Source organism: Anser anser (assembly GCF_964211835.1).
Source record: "Anser anser genome assembly, chromosome: 8".
Classification (NCBI taxonomy): Eukaryota; Metazoa; Chordata; class Aves; order Anseriformes; family Anatidae; genus Anser; species Anser anser.
The window spans coordinates 25,796,203-25,814,423 of NC_139728.1; the positions used below are offsets into that span (position 1 = coordinate 25,796,203).

Below are 18,221 nucleotides of genomic sequence, written 5' to 3' on the forward strand. Positions count from 1 at the left end.
GTATTTAATTGGCTTAACAAGAACAAATACAAACAAAAAAAACAGTAAGTATAACAACTAAATCTGAGGCAACTATAACTATCCCTCCTTTACCTACCTCTGCAGGTCTACTATTTCGTTGTTTAAAGTATCAAGTTCTTTAATTGCAGAAAAATCTGCTACAGAATTGAGTCCTTGAGTACCCTGAAAGATAAAGAAAACATACTGTTAGTTTATAGTTTATGCAGTTTGACAGCTATCTGCACTTTAAAAGATAGCTTGCACTATCACAAGAAGTAGCAACTGTTCGTAGTATTAATTTGCAAATCTTTAATCTTCAAAAAAATGTTTAAAAAGTCTAAATTAACAGAAAAATTGCTAAATTAACAGAAAACACCATACATCAAACGCATCTAGTAATTCAAACAGTTTGTCTCCTGTAAACTCTTGAAAGCATGTCTTCCACAAAAGGACATTTAATCATACAAAAAGGTCTTAACTGTAAAATACATTTCATTTTAGAACAGTGGCTTACTACCATTCATTTAAAACAGTTCGGGTTTGTTTACTACTAATATACATATTTCTTCACCCTGGTGATCCTCCTGTTGCAGAGCATAGACACTTCATTTGCAATACTTTTAAGTCGTATCTACGTAGGTTAACACAAATCTCCAGAGTACTGACTGAAACATCAATAATACAAAGTCATAGCCCGTGAGTTCTTATTTCCTTAATATCTTTATAATAAGACAACTACTATGATACAAATTATTTCCATTTCAAAAAAGTATATATAAAAGACTAGAGAACAAGTTCTGAAGACACAAATTAGCAAATACTGTAATTGTTCTAGTCTGCCTTGCTACAACATGAACATATTTAGGAAGCCATAGTCACTGTAACTGTGTTCTATAATACATTCATTCCTTGAAGCTTTGAATAAAGTTATCTGGGACAAACACAAAGTTCAGAGGAAAGGCATATACATACAGTTAAGAGGCAGGTGATACCGCAAAAAGAAAGAAAAAGAAAACACAAATAAAAGTCTTTAAATTCTGAAATTTCTCTGAAGATAAATCAAGATGCTATTAACTATATATTTATTCAAGCCTATACTGGGGAAAAAAGTAAAGCTTTAGTCAACAAAAGACCTAACCAGTAAATCTGAGCACATAGTGGCAGAGAATATTATTCAGCAGAACTAGAGATTATTCATGCATATTTTACTAGAGCAAATGGCATGAGTTGAGAGTTAAGAAAAAATACAGCTATTCTTAAGCTGGTTAGTGTACAGCTTCTCAAAATGGCAAAAAAGCTATGAAGTTCAATTCTATCCTGAAGAAATTAGAGGAGTTTTGCTGATTTGCTCATGGTGTTCTAATGAGGAAGTTTTTCTTTCTCCTAAGAATAAGGAAGGAAAACTTGGTGGTATCAGCTACAAGTACAAATTCTTTCTGGGCTTTTCTCTCTAGTCAATTGAAGAAATCTTGCGCGATAATTCTAGCATCAAACTTCAGCTAAATGTAGTACAATCTCATTTTCAATTCTTCATAAGAACTTCAGGGAGAGAGGCAGTCCACAAAAGCCATTTTTAGCTTTAATTTTACAAGTGAAAAAAAGACAGGAATTGGAATTATTTGCTGCCATTTACCACACTGCAACATACATGCAAGCAACACTTCAGTTTTTAACTCAAAATAGCAATAAAAGTCAATTCCTGTCAAAATTCCAGAAAAGGAAATTGCACATAAAGTTATGTTTTATGGCTAGTAATGCCAGTTCATGTTTTGTGACTACAAACAGTTTTAGGTAAAGAAACAGCAACAAATACTAGACTGCTGCTCTGTTTCCCATTTATGGGATTTGCATTCAAGCTTCAGAACTGAAATAAAAGTTACATTATTGGGGTAATGAAATTCTGTAAATAAACCAAACATCAGAGAACAGAATTCATGTGCATGTATACTGTTGAATATCTACCAAGAAGGATAGCAAGTTAACTTTCCATACTTCAAAAATATAATGGATTACCATCATAGTTACTGATATTTCTGCTACTACTCTTATATGGGCGAGTCAGAAGAGAAAGCCTAAGTGTTTTTACTATTTAAGCCACAGCACTTCAAGGAAACAAGCAAAAAGCCTATTTCTGCACACTGCTCTTATCTTTTGGTTCAGTTCTTGAACAACAATCTTGCAAAAAAAGTTCTTTCATATCAACCAAGAAGGCAACATCTCTTTGGAAAAATCTCAAAATGAGCTAAACCTCCAGCTCAATCTAGTAAAATGAATTCTTGCTAAGGATTTACAAAGCTAAAAGACACCTCTTACCTTCTTTCATAATATTCTTACTCTTATTTTTTTATGTTAGCAACGCAAAACCCCTGCAAAATTCAACTGACGTCTAAGAGTTCTGTGAAGACAATGTACACAGAGTAGCAGTAAACAATGCTGATCTCATCCAATGTGTTCTGACCACTACATTTTCTGAAACATAATCAGCAAAAACATGGGTATCGGTCCTAATGGAAACTGTCAACTGTCACATTGGGCTACTACTCCATCATCACTTCCCCAGCAATTTCAACAGAGTAATACAAAGTGTTTTCTCTTAAGTTTAAGCAGCACACATTGCCAACACGTAACAGCCACAGAGGTCCACCCCACAAATCATTTTCTGCACAGGAGTGAATTAAGTACAATATGGCAGTTCAGATTTGCAAAACACCTTGGGATTCTTCCAGATGAAGAAAACTGGAAAACCAGCAATAATCTGAGACAGCAACATGTTGTGACACTTCAGAAAAGTGCTGTGCTATTTCAGTGATTATTTAAGAGTCTTAGAAGGATGCTCATTATTAAACCAACAGACAGTAAATATTAGAAAAGCAAAGATTCTCTAACCTTGAGAAAGCAGAGTTAACAAACTGACAGAATAATAAGGATGAAAAGCAGAGTGGTGCAGAATGGAAAAAACAGTCCAAACTAGAAAAGAGACATAGAAAGGAAAGCAAACATACAAAAAAGATTAGTAGAGTTGCAAATAAAGCAATTACTTTTTAAAAACAGAATGTAAAAAGAAATAAGATACCAGTTACAGAAACTCAAAAGTAGTGCCAAATTTTGAGTTTCTAAATTTTTTCAGGCGCAAATTTTTCATTCTGTTCAAGAGAGTTGTAGAATTAGGTCAATGTTTTGCACAACCAAGAAAAGGTAACGAACATAAGACTTTATGATGTGTAAAACAAGTAAGAATTTGCAATAACCTCTGCCATTCAGATAAATATAACTTGAACTGCTGAGGTATAGTCTACTGTTGGATTAAGATAGATGGCAATCAACAGGCTATGAAGACATTTAAACTATCTGTGAAGAATAAAATGGTGGATCATTTACTTTTAAAAGTTTAAATATTTAAACTTTATTCAGTTCACATTGTTTTGAGACTTTTTGAAAAAGAGAAACGCAAAAGAGGTAATTGAGAACACATTACGACAAAAACATTAAACTTGTGCATGTTACTTCAGATGCGAACTAAGATTTCTTTAGACAGGAAAAGGATTATTCTTTCAAAATAGAAAATAATGCTTTCTCAACATAAGATCTCTCCGCTTGGTTGGCAGGTGTAATAAATGACAGCTTCATTTCGAAACATGAATGGAGCAGTGTTTTGTCACTTCTTTGCAATCAAGACTTGTTTTCTTCCTGATATTATGATATACTTAAGGTTTGCCAGTACTTGAGCTGTTTCCTGTGTAGTTTTTGAAATTAACCTTTTTTGTTTGAAATTTATACCAAGTGTGCCAAAGCCATCCTTACCTTCTGTAAACTGACACTTCTGTCTGAAGGTGGAATCATCTCTGGAGTCAGAGCCTGAGGTGGATCAATGCCCTTTGTTAATTTCTGATTGATTAAATAGAAAGCCAAAGCAAACTGTTCCTTTGAAAGCTTCCCGCAGTCCTTTGTGTCACAGAGAGCCCTGTACAGAGATGCACATGAAATAAATCACTGTTTCCCGTACTTGCTGTTATTTAGAAATGTAAAAATTGCTAGCGTATATCTCCTCTCCTAAAAAAGTGCAATACATAAGTAAGGCACGGAAATAAATAGAAAACATTACGCAAACATAGAATGAAAAGAGAAAGTGGTTGTGCAATTTCCACAGCTCTGTTAGAGCAATTTTGCATCTCGTAAAAAGCAGAATCAGGCCTGAGTCACAACACCTGAATATTTGTAACTGAAGTTACTGCTGAGCTGAAGCACTTCTCACAGCCAACACAAGTTGATCTCATTTCTCTGACTTTCCTAAATTGTTATGCTAATCATACCTTGAAACAAATGACATTTTTCCTACCAGAGTGCCATGCAATAGCTTATAGTGGGGAAAAATTTAGGAAAACACACCACCACACAGCGGGTGTCATTACTGACTGTAATGAAAGACAAACGAGTCACAGAATTAGATGGGCCATAAATATTACATGCTAAGAATTTTACACAGATAATCCTCAGATGCCTAGTATCACCATTCAGATACACAGCAACATTATGCCTCCTTAAATCAGGTATTCAGCTAAAGCGTAGTATTTGTTTGTAACCATCTGTTCAGGCTCTTTACCTCCTCCAGCTAGGAAATAACTCATAGCATAAACCTGTTCCTCACCCACCATTTCTGTCCATTACTAGAAGCACGTAAGTTACCACTTAATAAAGAGGCCACGCTATCATATACAAAAATAACAGCTTTCACTTTTCACGAAAAGTGCTAGGAAAGAGCAAGAACCATGCCGTCGCCTAAACAGCTGTCAAGGAAAAATAATCCCTACCAGATATGTGCAAGGAGAGCAGAAGGCAGTCCTGTCTTCAAGAATAGTTCTCTGGCTTCCACACCTGACACAAATCCATCCATGTCCTTGTCAGTTTTCACAAAGATCTCATCGTACTTAATTTTGTCTGCAGGCGATACAACCCACTGAGGGGAGGGGAGGGGGGGTAGAAGAGGGGAAAAAAAAATTTAAAAATGCTAAGATAAAGACAGCTCTCTCAGATAGTTATTTGCTTTCAAAGTTACATAATTCAAGGACTACAGCACAGATTTTAAAAGTGATATAGGTGCCTAGTTTATGAACCAGTTTTACTGCCCCAAATAGTCCTGTACAGAAATCCACATGCAACTCCGAAAGCAGTATTTATATCAGTGAAACACCATGGCTGGTTGATACTGCTCCACCTCTTTGCCTACGCATTATTGTATTCCTTGAGGCCCAGATCTGCTCATAGCACTGAGTTGTGCCCTCACCACTGTATCACAGCCCTGCTTACTGTCTGGCTCCATCAATTTTATTCCTCTTTACAGCTGGAGAGCTTTAGCTGGAGGGACTGAAGAACTGGTCAAGCATGGAGTTAACAGTTGGGACATTCTAAATTGTAGGTCTGAAGCTCTCAACAAGGTAAAGATGGGAACTAGAGCCACAAATCTTACTTAAGCAATTTTTCCAAATACCATACTATTTATTATATAAAGATAGGGTGCTTGGTTTTGTTGTGTGGGGTTTTTTTTGTTTTTTTTTTTGTTTGTTTTTTGTTTTTTTTTTGAGTGAAAATGACTACATCTTCTGCTTACGTGCATGCTCGTGGATGCTAATTAATTTCAGTGTATAAACACACTTAATATATGAATCCCAAATGGTACTGTACAAAAAACATACACCAAGACACTGATCCAGAATGGCACTCCTTTGTAATACATATTGTACACAGGCTTAAGTCAGTCAAGCAACCTGACAGATGAAAACCTTGGAACCTCCAGAATTAAAGTGCTAATTTTTTTTATTGATCGCTCAAATACAGGTGTCTAAATATCCAGACAGCATCTTATGCATTAAAGTACTACAGTTCTTACCTCAGATTCCCTTCTCAATAATTTCATCTTCTGAATATAACCAGTAAATTATAATCCACTTGTAAAGACACATTTGTTTTAAAAAGTGTCCATATTCAAATCAGTCTTCAGCCAGAACACGTATGTTCTGCCTACGTGTACCTGGACTATGTTTTAAAACTGTTTGCTTAGTATTCTGACCTTTGGGTTGAGCTTTATGTTTTGAAATAATTTACTTTTTAAATATCTTCAAAATCTTTACTAAATAATATTCTTTTATCCAATCATTTATATTTGAAGACATCTAAAAGCAGTAGAACAAGATAAATTTTGTGCTAGCTTTTCTCTTAACCTGGTTTTCCCATCGGCCTTCTCAACTTTATCAACAAATCAACAGGACAAGGAGAAGGAAATTAAAAACGTATATCAAGACACTTCATACAGGCAGACCTCAAAGCACAGCATTAAGAACAAATCTTTTAACCCCAATTCACTTCAGAATTATACCTGTGATAATGGTGTTTTGGCAGCTAAAATGCCTACAGGTGGCAAGGACTGATGTGAATCTTTGGTTGACGTTGAAGATGGAATTAATGGCATTGCTCCTGGAACACTAATAGGTTTTCTCTTGGATAGTGGCACCAAAGCTGCAGGCAAGGACATTGGCACTGGTTCTTTCTCCAACGCACAGTACACCAAAAACATCGCCTGAACACAAAAACAAACCGTGTGAATACTGGGGAAGGGGGGGGACACTAGTTAAGAAATACATTTGTAGCATCTTTTCCATTATGTTTTCTGTTATGTTCCTCCTTTACAAGCCCCTTGAACTGAGTTGCAGCTTATTGCCTTCCGACCTGCGTTTTTTATTACTACTTATTTTTGAGTCTCACTGCTTAGCAAATGAAGTTCAGTATCTTTTAGAACAGTAAAATGATTCTCCCAGGTATTACCCAGCTTATAACCACCACTGGTAGAATTGTATTTGATCAAATACTTTAAGCTCTTAATTTTAAAGTATTAATTGCTTTTCCAAGAGTCACTTTGCTTAATGACTACTCTTCTGTTGTGGTTGTATGTTTTAATAATTTTGTGACTACCGTTCAACACAGAACTGCATCTTAAAGAGATTTTAAATACCGTATTTTACAGACTGTCAAGTGAATCTCCAGCACTTCCCTAGAACATCATATTGATTCTCCGATCTCAAAGCTAAAAGTCTGCAGAATTATAGCGTAAGTACAAGAAAATCAAGTACAGTAATAGTTAACTACTAGGCTTTAAAAGGAACTGGTTTCAGAAGATATTGACCACTTCTCACTTGCCATCTCCTGGAAGAAGCGAACTTTATTTACTGCTTCTTACATTATTTCATCAGTCCTGGCATTAATAGTGTTAAAACTCTAAATTTGCTGTGAACCTTGAAAGAATTTCTACACATTTTTTTTTTTAAAAACATCCTCAAATGTATCTTGAGGCATCAAGTACCACGAACACTGAAGGTTAAGTTAAAACTTATTATTCAGTTGAAAACGGCTCAGTCCTTTGTGGGACCGCATATCACAAGTATAAGTTTTTAATGGTTCATTTAGCCCAGAGAGAAGTTAGTGTTGAGTAACGAGAGAAACATTAATTTAATACTATGACTTGATTAAGGTCCTAAATAAAGGCAATAAATGAAACCATACAGGCAAAAGTTAACATACAACTCATCCACTTTAAACTCGTCATTAGACTTCCAAAATCCCGAGACATACTTACCACTGCAAACTCATCACGATCCAACATTCCATCTCGGTCAATATCACTCAATTCCCACACCTACCAATCAAAAGCAGAATACAGGGATTTTTACCTGAACTGTAGCGTTTGCCTATTTACAACCTCACTAAAAACAAATGTGAGAGCTTCCCCCGAGTATATCCAAAGTTCTATTAACCTAAAAGCATTAGTTCTCAGTAAGCAATATACATTCATATAAACCATGCAAAGGAAGAGAATCTGAAGATGGAAACAGAGTGCACCAATGACACCCTGTCCTAAACAAAGTGTTAAAGCATACACAAAACTGGTACATTAACAGTAAGATGCGATCTCTATCAGAATATCAAAGATTATTTTTGCATTTTCTCACTCTGTAAGACAGTAGTTACAAGTTAGGCGCATTACTACAAACACTCTGAGAAACAGACAATGCTGAGTGTTTCACAGTTATCATGTTCAAATTATTGATTAATTAAAAAGATTCTTACTCGTCCTAAGATATCCACTGGCAGTTTTGAGTTAAGGAGTACAGGTTTCACCTTATCCCCTGACAATAGTCCGTTAATGGGGTTTAGGCTGTCAAAAATAGCATCGTACTTGGCCTTGTCTTCCAGCTGGAGGAGCAGAACAAAAATACTAATTATGGAAACAACCACTCACAGTTTAAGAAGCACTCGTTATTTCAAAAGTATTAAGCTTTTTTTTTTGTTTTTTTGTTACAGTGAAAAAACACACACTGAAGTTCGTGATGTACAGATTTTTTTTCCATATTTTCTTTTGACTCATAGGCTCACACAAAACCCACTGAGATTTAGTCTTTCATTTATTTTCATGGCTTCAGGTAACTATTCCAAATAAATGAATTTTTTCCCAGGGTTTCCCAAGTGCCATTCCCTCCCCCTCATCCAATCAAGTTAGGTCTACTAGGCCAATTACAGATTTGACAGAAATAGCAATTTGTCATACTTAGTGAACTCTAGTTATCAGTATCATATTTTTTTCAAGATTTTTGTTTCCTTGCAAATGACATCATAGTTCTAGATCACAGCCCAATATTGTGTTTACCTTAACAGCCCATGGTACATCACTTGATGCTGTTCCACTGAGTAGCAAAGGACTACTAGTATCAGTCTAATGAAAAAACAGGAAATAAAACATCAGAAGAGAACTGGTTCTGACCTTTCAAAGTAACTCCCCTATTTGAGAAGTGACTGCTTCTCAAAGTCTGTACTGCCTTTTAGTCATCCATATCTTATGTGAAGGATACCAAAATTTAGAATAAGAAATTTAAAGTGTTTCTTCCATTAAGGACAACACCAATAGAACAAATACTATATATATTCTAATTTTACAAAATTTTATATTTAAGTCCCTGACCAGAATATGTAGCACCTTATTCTAATTCTGCATTGTCCTGTTTTCCCCTCCCCTACAACATCACTTCCAAAAATATTTGGTATTTATACCAAACCCTAATTGTTATCTTCAAAGAAGTTCTTATTAATGAGTTGGTATGTTCAATTAAAATAAATAAATCAGTCTTACAAATCTTGGTGGAGGAACGGGCAAATTAAGACTACTCAGGGAAACATCCAATCCATTCTGTGCGCATGCTACAAGTCGTAAAGCCACAAAGAACTCCTACAGGAAAAAAAAAATTGTGAAAATTTTGTTACATGAAAATACTCCAATTTATGAAGAGTTAAGAGTTTTTCTAGTATTATTACGTATACAAGGGCCACAAATGGCCAGGGGGGAGGAGGAGTGGTATGTGTCACAAAATGACAGTGAGCAGCAGTCAAAAACTGCTTAATTCTTCCAGTGAAGTAAAGCTTGTAATTACTAGCTCCAAGCATTTAGTAGCTTCCTGGCTAGTGTAATCAGCTCTCCACACTAAGTTCTTCTATGACAGAGCAGTGAAATTTGAAGTAGCAATTACAGCTGTTTATCTTGAAGGAACTGAGCTAATCCCAAAGGTGACAGTTGACAGAGGAGGAGGAAAGAAACATACAGCGTACAAGAAAGGTGAACTGAAGTAGAAGGCTGATGAAAGATTTGTTTAATATATACTACAATCATCTTTTCCTACCATGGAATGAAGCAGCTAGCTCTCTGCAGGCCATTATTTAAGTAACTGCTTCAAACCATCAAACAGCAACATCATATCAGAGCTTTTCAGCAGATCACACCACATGCACCACTGATATGGAAGTCTGACTGACATACTGCTCATAGCTGCAGCTTTGAAAGAACAACTCCAAACAGAATGAACTGATGTGAAACCCACCAAAATTAGATAAAGAGGAATTTTAAAGATTTTACTAGAATTTTAATTTCTGCATTACATTTCCCCCGAAGATTCAGAGGAAAAGTTACCTTAATACAGACCATTAGACCTTAAATTACTCCTCAGTGGTACTGCACAGCTACATAGCAGCTCATTTTATGACTTCAAGAGAAACGAATGAAGTAGCTGAAGGCTGCTTAATTTATTGTAGCTTACAATGAAATGGCAAGTACATACCAGAAAAGAATCCCACTATAAAAACTGCTTTCCTGAAACAGAAATGTTAATGTTTACCTTTTTCAAGATTTGCTAATGGTTAGAGTAACTTCATTCATCATACAACCATACCTGTTTGTTCAGGATTCCTTTGCCATCAGTATCAGCTAAGTCCCAAATCTAAAACATAAAAACAATATTCACAAAGGTGTTTCACAACACTGAAAGGAATCTGGCAAGTTCTCACTCAATTTAACAATGATATAATTCTTGGATGAAAGTTTAGTTCTTAACTTTCATGATAGTAGTTACTTATGGTGACAGATTTACATATTGCTTTTATTTCCATCACAAACAACGTACATGTTAGAATAAGCATAGCTGCTGAAATGTGAAAGCGTTAGATAGCACAACTGAAAATGCATTAGGGAAATTCATGTATCCTGTACTACTATTCTAAGTATTTTAATTTATAGAGGATACTAACTAAAGCAAGAGACAATAGAGTTAAACAATTGTTAAATACCTTTCCAAGTACCAAATCTGTCAATCCGGACTTCTTCAAGAAAACAGCTGCATCAGAAGCTAACACTCTTCCAGTATTGGCAGAATCAACCTGGGAGCAGAAAAAAAATTCACGTCACAAAACAGCTTTGTAGATTAAAAATATATATAATCTTCAAAATCAGTCTTTCTACCCACGAAGAACTGAAACTATGTAGAATTTGAGACATGATAAACACTTCAAAGGACAGAAAAGAGGCAAGAGAGAATGTTCTCTACACTTCCTAAAGAGGAAGAAACAGAACCAAAATTGAAATTGTACCAATAAATCAACGTGCATGGAAAACTGAAGGACATGCTAGTAACTTAATACTAGCATTAGATTTGCCGGTATCCCCTTGTGAAGCCCATTGGTTTCTGAATGCTTGCTGACCACTGAGTCATCATGGCTGTCTTTGGATTAGCCTGCGAATGACTAGCGTGAACGATGCTTCACACAGAACAGCAAGACCGGGTACATACAGCAGAACACTTGGTGGTGATGCAAAGCCATCACCTACAGTCCCACAGCTTTCTTTAAACAAAGCCTATATTCAATATTATGTTTCAAACATAAAACCAACCTTCAAAGTTCACACACGCAGCAGACATGAGGTGCTCAAAGCAAACACCTCCCAAAGATGTGTTTAGAACTAGAAAGCAAAAGACTTGCAGAGAATTTATTATTTGCAAAGTATGCTGAAGTGGATGAAGATTGAAGATTGTCTTCCCTGCTTCTGCTTCTAAAATACATCAAAAAACTCCAAAAGCAATCCTGAAAATATTATTTAATAGGTTGAAAACAAAAGATGTTTTCACTTTTACAGCTAATATGACTGATTAGGAGAGGTTGTTAATTATTTTCCAATCATCTATTTCAGTTTGTGTGGGAGAGCTGTTCATAATATAGGCAAGGAGTTGCCAAGTCACTGCAACAAGTCCCCTTTTCAGTTAGAGGAGCCCATCTTTTACATAAGCCAAGTACTCTTAGCATCCACTCAGAAAGCCTTTAACCTAGGATTTTTCTTAGCTTTCAAGAAAGTCAGAGCAATACAATATCAGCTGTGTTTATTTTTAATTTCCTCACTTCCAACCCAGAGGAAGGAGATTTTGAGGGATTTAAGCAAGCTTCTTACTTAATCTGATACGGATACAGTTTCTTTTCTGTGCAAATAATTCCCTAAAATGAAAATGAAGATGGTGGGTTTTTTTCTTTTTTTTTTGGTTTGTTTTTAAAAAAAGGTCTGATTTCAATTTCTTTACAAACTATTTGACTCTTGTATGCTGGGATGGAGGTACTTACGAAGCATTAAAACAATGCAGAAAATTGGCTTACGTTTGACCATTGCACTGAGCAGATTGCTGGTATTTATCATCAGCTTGACACAGCTCTCCTCCCACCCCAGTGTGCAAAAAGCAGGTTTTTTTTTCATAACTGTATCAGACAACAACTACCTTGCTGCAAGTTGTCTTTTATAGGGCCAGAAATGATTAAAACTTTAAAATGTACGTGACCTCTTTAGGTCACAAGGTAACAGTGAGAAGTATTTCAATTCAGATTCATCAAGAATTCATCAGCAGCTCAGGCATACTGCTTACCTGTTACAATGCAGCACAAGTAACCGCCTGCTAATTTATCATACATATTTAAATGTATCCTTTAACCTCATGCTGCTTTGAGAGTCAGTCTAAGTATGGTCAAGCAAAAAAAGAAAAAACAAAAACTTATTCAAAGAGAAACATCCCTATTGACAGGTTAAGGTTTCAACTGCATTCTAAGTACAAAGCGCGGGATTTAATTGCCATTTCACAATACACATTATGTAAAATGAATGACTAACTCTGTGATAGAACTGGCAGAGTACTAAGCATCAGAGCTATTTCAGGTGATGAATTTATTCTCAATTTGTATGGAATGCTCTTAAGTGTTTCTGGTATGAAAGAAGCAAGACATGCTCTACTAGCACTGGAAGACAAAGGGAAATGTCTTTCTCACATAGCTACTCTGAAAAGCTGACATATCCTTATAAAAGAGGGAGAAGGAAAAAGTTATCTAGTGCAACTGAAAGCATTTAGACATAGTACATTCCAAAGCTACTCTTTAGGAAAAACGCTTGCAGAAAAAGCATTTGGCCGAGCAAGTCAGAAGACTAATCCTGTGGAAAACAAATCCACTGGCACAATATAACTCACAGTAACATCAGGTTCAAGGAATCCCCGTGACTGTACACTGCCAGACAACAAACAGTGCTCCGATTTCACTAGGCTGCGTAAGCCAATGAATGCAAGATGTTAAGGGACTTCAGAACCAGGATCACACTTGTGCGGAAATTCACTTTCTGTACCCACCTTTTGGTTTCACACTTCAATGGTTAAACAATTGCAATTGAGAGGAAGAGACGGACAAGTACCTGACAAAGATTATGCAAGTCAGTGACAAGAGTCAGTAGTATTGGGCTAGGAAACCTAACATGGAGAAAGGTGAGTTCCTTGCCTTGTGACCTTGTAACATTCACCACAATAAGGGATTCTCTTAAGGACTTCAAATCTAATTCCTAGGGACAGATGCACAGCAGACTTGTTCATCAGATTGAAAGACAATTTTGTGAGGGTGATACTATCTCCTTCCACCTTCAGGAGCCATCCTAACTTTGATCAAGGCAAACTCTCTCTTACTGCTCAGCAAACTGCTACTCCCCTTCAGTGGAGAAAAAGCCTTCTTAAAGTAGAAGAGCGAGCTCAAACTTTTGAGACGTCACAGGCTGATACACTATTTTATGCACTTGAGAAAGGGATTAATCCTCTGAGCACAAACCAAAAAGAGAGTGTTGATAGAAATCATGATCTTCTCTCTTCCCTAGCAGGGCAGCTTGCATTCTAACGTTGATAACCAAAACCAAAAGAAGTTCCTAAATAAAAATGTCATCGTATACACGATATCCTGTCTTACAACAAACCAACAGGAACATTAACAGTTGCACAACAGGAGAAAAACATCCTATTAGGTTGCTTCAGAGGTTCAACAGTTATTCAACAAGTCTTTGTATATATGTATATATAGGCATTTTTTTTTATACAATTCATTTAGATGTTTCTTTAAATGTTATCATATATCTGTCATTACATAATCAGATATGCAAAATACAAAATATTGATATAATACAGTAGTTTAAACAGCTTTTTTTCGGAAAAAAAGCTGTATTTATAGAAATTAATACACCTTACTGTTGCTGGATCTAACTATAAAAGATAAGTTATGTATAAAATTCCAAAGTCAAAAGATTTATCTGTTGAGGGGAGCTGCAAGAACTACACATATTCTTTCAGCGTTCAGTGGCCTTCCAACCAAATTTCACTCCTTACAGCAGCTGGTAAGAACCTTGGACCACAAACACAAGAAAACCAGCCTCATTTGTAAAAAGGAAAAGAAAAAAACCATATCCCCACAGTATTTAGCAAGGGTATACTCCATTCCAACAGCTAACTGTCTGGTATAATTGTAAAGTAATGTATGTTACACATACGACAGTTTGCTAAAAAATTAAATAAGTCATCTTATAACTAAATTTATTCTGATATAGCTCAGACCCAAGTGTTAGTTACTACAAAAATATATTGTAAAGTAGAAGTGTTTGCCTTGAAATTCAGTCATCTACACATTGCTAGCCACGCTGAAGTCTAGAGCAAAATAATATTATTTTATACAAAATAAATTTTATTTTCTCAACAAGAATATACATACCTGTCGGTAGAATTTCTCATACACAGGATTTGCACTTGACAGCTATACAAGAAGAAAAAAAGATAGAATTAAACAAAATCCATATTTCAACTGTCTTCTGCCTATATAGCTAAAGCTAGAAAACACTTTTTCTGGTCTTCAGAGAAACATTAAGCATTTATATAATTCTATTTATTCGGCAAAACAATTAGGACTACGACAGCTCTTTATACAGTAACTTTTAGACGACTTCTTTTTTGAAGGCAGCGATACTAACCGCTATCAGATTACTCTATCAGGGGGGTCAGCAGGCTGGGCAGTATGAGACAACAATTCCTGAGCAAGATCAAATACAGACAAACGAGAAGAAACCTGAAGTGACACAGTCTAGGAAGTGCTCACTTACGAATACAAAGCCAGACAGTTTTATTTCATTATCTACTGCCTCGTTCCTTAGAATTTAGTGCCATACACAACTAGTCTGCAAAACTCGCAGACATCCAAATTAGTTTGTGGATGGACAACTAAATCCAAAGCAATGATGCAAGAAAAAGTAATATTTTAAGTTAGTTTTTTTCAACTTGAATCATTGCCAGACATCACTTCTGCCTTAATTCCACTGTCATCTACCAGACACTTAGTGCTCACCTAAACTTAGGTGAGCAAGGATAAAACGCCATCATTGGAAAAGGCTTTTTTTTTTTTTCTTAAATCGAACCATTCTTAGAAACTCTATTCAGCCAAACAAAAAAACAAGCCTGAAATCACACAGAAGCTAGTAAACTAGTATCTGTTCCTGTACCGAGGACCTTTGGTCAAGAGATTCCCCAAAAATGTACTGATAGGGTTCCCTCACTTTCCCTGAAGTTAGAAGAGGCACAAAATTAGATGCTGTTTTCATGAAGCGCACGTTGCATGAAGCAAAGATTGTGTGCGTGACTGGGTGCATTTATGCGGAGGATAATCCTAGAATCATTGCAATGGGGTGCCTTTGCAACCCCAGTTGGAAAACGTAAGCACAACAGAAGTTAAAGTGAGTTCCATGTCATAAAAAACTAATTTTGAATATGATCCAGAAACTAGAATTTTCCTCCCCCTTAAGATGAATGTGATCTTAAATTTCTGGGTCGCACGCACAGACCTTCACACGAACTAAATCCAAACAAGGTAGTTTTTTCCTGATTTAAAGTTTAGAAATTTGCATTGAAAGACAGAAACCAACAGTATGCTAGGCTGTCATCAATCACAGAGTTAGAGAAAAGACTTCACTACAGCACATGTAAATAGTGACTATTTAAAAAAAAAACACATATTTTCCTACAGCAACAGCTAATAAAGTTGCCAGACTTCCACACATGCCGATTATTGAAGAATGTTTACTGGGAAAGTTTGGTTTTAGAAACTATTTAGAAATTGGGGTTTTAGCATGATCCCGTTCAAGTACAGAAAGCATGCTGTATTAACAGAGCACCCCACAAGGCAGATGACAGAGAACAGCCAGAGGTAACAGGAGCACCTGCTTTCAGATCTTTAAACCCAAATATTCACCAAGAACACTGCCCCTGAGGCACTCAGTTTCTAAGAGCCTCACAGCATTGCTCAGTCTCTACTTTTCGGGGTTTTTGTTTACTTCTTTGGGGTCGTGGTGGTAACAAAATTCCACGTGCTGGGAAACCTCCGTCAGTACCCAAAGGTTTATTATTTCAGCCACTACCTAGGCGGGCATTTGCATATCCCTCAAACCAGCCTGACGAAATACATTCACGCTTTGCCAGACCTGACCACCGCAGCGCCAACCCAACGCCACTTTCTGTCACTTTTCAACGTGCCCCAAAGCATACTTACATTTTCTTAACTACAAATGCTCTGCTTACTGACTCGGCTACAATTTCAGTGGCAGTCTAGAGGAGCAACTCTCCCGAACATTCAAATATTTCCAAAATTCATTAATTCATTGTAATGTAACAGCACAGACACAGAATCGAATTAGAGCTACAAGCAAAATAACTGGAACAACGTTGGCCAGCGCGCACTCTCGAAGCATCAATCCATCATCCCTCTTGCCCAATATCCCCCTTTGTTCAGCCAAATGTTTCATTCTTACAGCCAGACCTATCACTGTCACTCCTGGAAATATCGAGTCCTGCCATGAAAACACTAAGTGCAAAACAATCTCTTCATTCAGCGCTTGGAGCGCAGGCCAGTAATTCTTGTTTATTTCATTAATGTTTCCAATACCCATTTGACCATCAGTATCGCTGCAATAACTGGAATTTCCTGTGACGACAAATAGAATAATAGTAACAAAAAAATTCCCAGACTATTTTTTACTAGTAACAGACTTGTTTTTCCCGTGAAGTATAAAATAAAAGATATAAATGTCTGGGATATTCTTGATCTTCTGAGAGAAGAAGAAAAACACTGTTCTACACCCTCTAAAGCGCTGTTGTAAAATTTTCTTGTCAGCGTTCTTTTTTTGGGATTTATAATGTGCAATTGCAGAGAGTAAATTCAACTTGTTTTCAATGCAGAAAGGAAGAAGGGAGAAAAGGTCAGATTCCACTGCACACAAAAATAGAATTACGTTATTACGATTCCCTTCAGAAGTTAATCACTTCACAAGAGTCATGCCTGCTCTAGTAATTACAGCCTTTGTGACAAAACCAACTGCAGAATGCTAACCCAGGAAACAGAAGCCACCTTCAGGGACACCTGCCTTTTCATCTTGTGGTGCCAGTCAAGGTGTCAGTGCCCCCAGGTTCTCACCCCCGGCACGCTCACATTTAGGTGTAACACAACACTACTGCCAGGCTGGCCACCCCGCCATCCACAGCCTTCCTTTGCGCAGAAAAAGTTAAAGAGCCCAGGGTGGGAGGCTGTCTACAGAGAAAAACAGCTTCCAGGCCAAATGACACCATCTGGCAGTAAGTGTCCTGCACGTAGCTGTCCTCTTGCTCTTTCCTGGGTCCCGGGCAGACTCAGGGTGGCAAAGAACTGTTCCTCTGAAACGCAGCACAGAGCCTAGCTCTCCACTTCCGAAAAAAAAAAAGGAAGGAAGGATAAAGTACAAGTAGTTCCAAGTAGTTCCTCTCAGCACTCTTCCACCACTAAATGCAGCTCCCTCCAAGTCTGAGAATGGCATGAAATTAACCCCAAAAGACAAATGTAACATCCAGGGATCATTCTGCCTGGAATCCCTTCTACAGCAGCGTGTAGCCTGGGCACGGCACTGGCAGGAATACAAGCAAGAGCTAAACAAGTAAGGAAAAAAAAAAAAAGAGCACAAGGCCAAACAGCAGGTAAGTTTAAGGCAAGCTGGTTTTTATTATGATGCCCTTTCCAAAGGACAACAAAACGTTTTCCTACTGTTTTTCTCTCTTATTTGAAGTGCCTCACAGCAAAGCTTTCTACCACTTTCTGTTCCATGACCAAGAACAACTCAACATCAGCTTGGAGTTGATGCGCTTGGTTATAGGACATACACACACACACAATGCGTCCCTTGAAAGAAGGATCTGAATCCAGCCTTTGTGTATTATTTCCCCCCACACACACACTATAAAACTTCCTCCAAGTACTGTCTTTTTATTACTACACTGACATTAGCACTATTAGTCTCACAGACACAGAGGGAGCTACAGAGTCACTGTTCCAGGCTGTACAACACAGGACCAAAATGACAAGTATTGGTGCACATCCTGCACATTCACTTGTTTCCATCCAGTCTTCTGAAATTTTGTCCCACCTAGGTGAAAAAAAATCCATGCTGCTCCTCTACAATCATTTGATGACACAGTGTTAGATATCCCAAAACTGTTAAACAAGAG

General features: G+C 36.9%; 1 protein-coding gene across 10 annotated transcripts in view; it reads right to left on the reverse strand.

Moving 5' to 3' along the window:
- Nucleotides 1–18,221, reverse strand: part of EPS15 (epidermal growth factor receptor pathway substrate 15) — a 64,755-nt gene that overhangs the window by 25,398 nt on the left and 21,136 nt on the right. For all 10 annotated transcript variants that reach the window (XM_083846994.1, XM_083846997.1, XM_083846989.1 and 7 more), the window contains 11 exons: nucleotides 14,416–14,457; nucleotides 10,657–10,746; nucleotides 10,263–10,310; nucleotides 9,173–9,268; nucleotides 8,693–8,758; nucleotides 8,116–8,241; nucleotides 7,625–7,684; nucleotides 6,371–6,571; nucleotides 4,809–4,954; nucleotides 3,802–3,961; nucleotides 98–183 (listed from right to left, as the gene is read on the reverse strand). In XM_083846994.1, coding sequence (XP_083703120.1) covers nucleotides 98–183; nucleotides 3,802–3,961; nucleotides 4,809–4,954; nucleotides 6,371–6,571; nucleotides 7,625–7,684; nucleotides 8,116–8,241; nucleotides 8,693–8,758; nucleotides 9,173–9,268; nucleotides 10,263–10,310; nucleotides 10,657–10,746; nucleotides 14,416–14,457 — 1,121 coding nt within the window. The remainder of the gene's footprint in view (nucleotides 1–97; nucleotides 184–3,801; nucleotides 3,962–4,808; nucleotides 4,955–6,370; nucleotides 6,572–7,624; nucleotides 7,685–8,115; nucleotides 8,242–8,692; nucleotides 8,759–9,172; nucleotides 9,269–10,262; nucleotides 10,311–10,656; nucleotides 10,747–14,415; nucleotides 14,458–18,221) is intronic.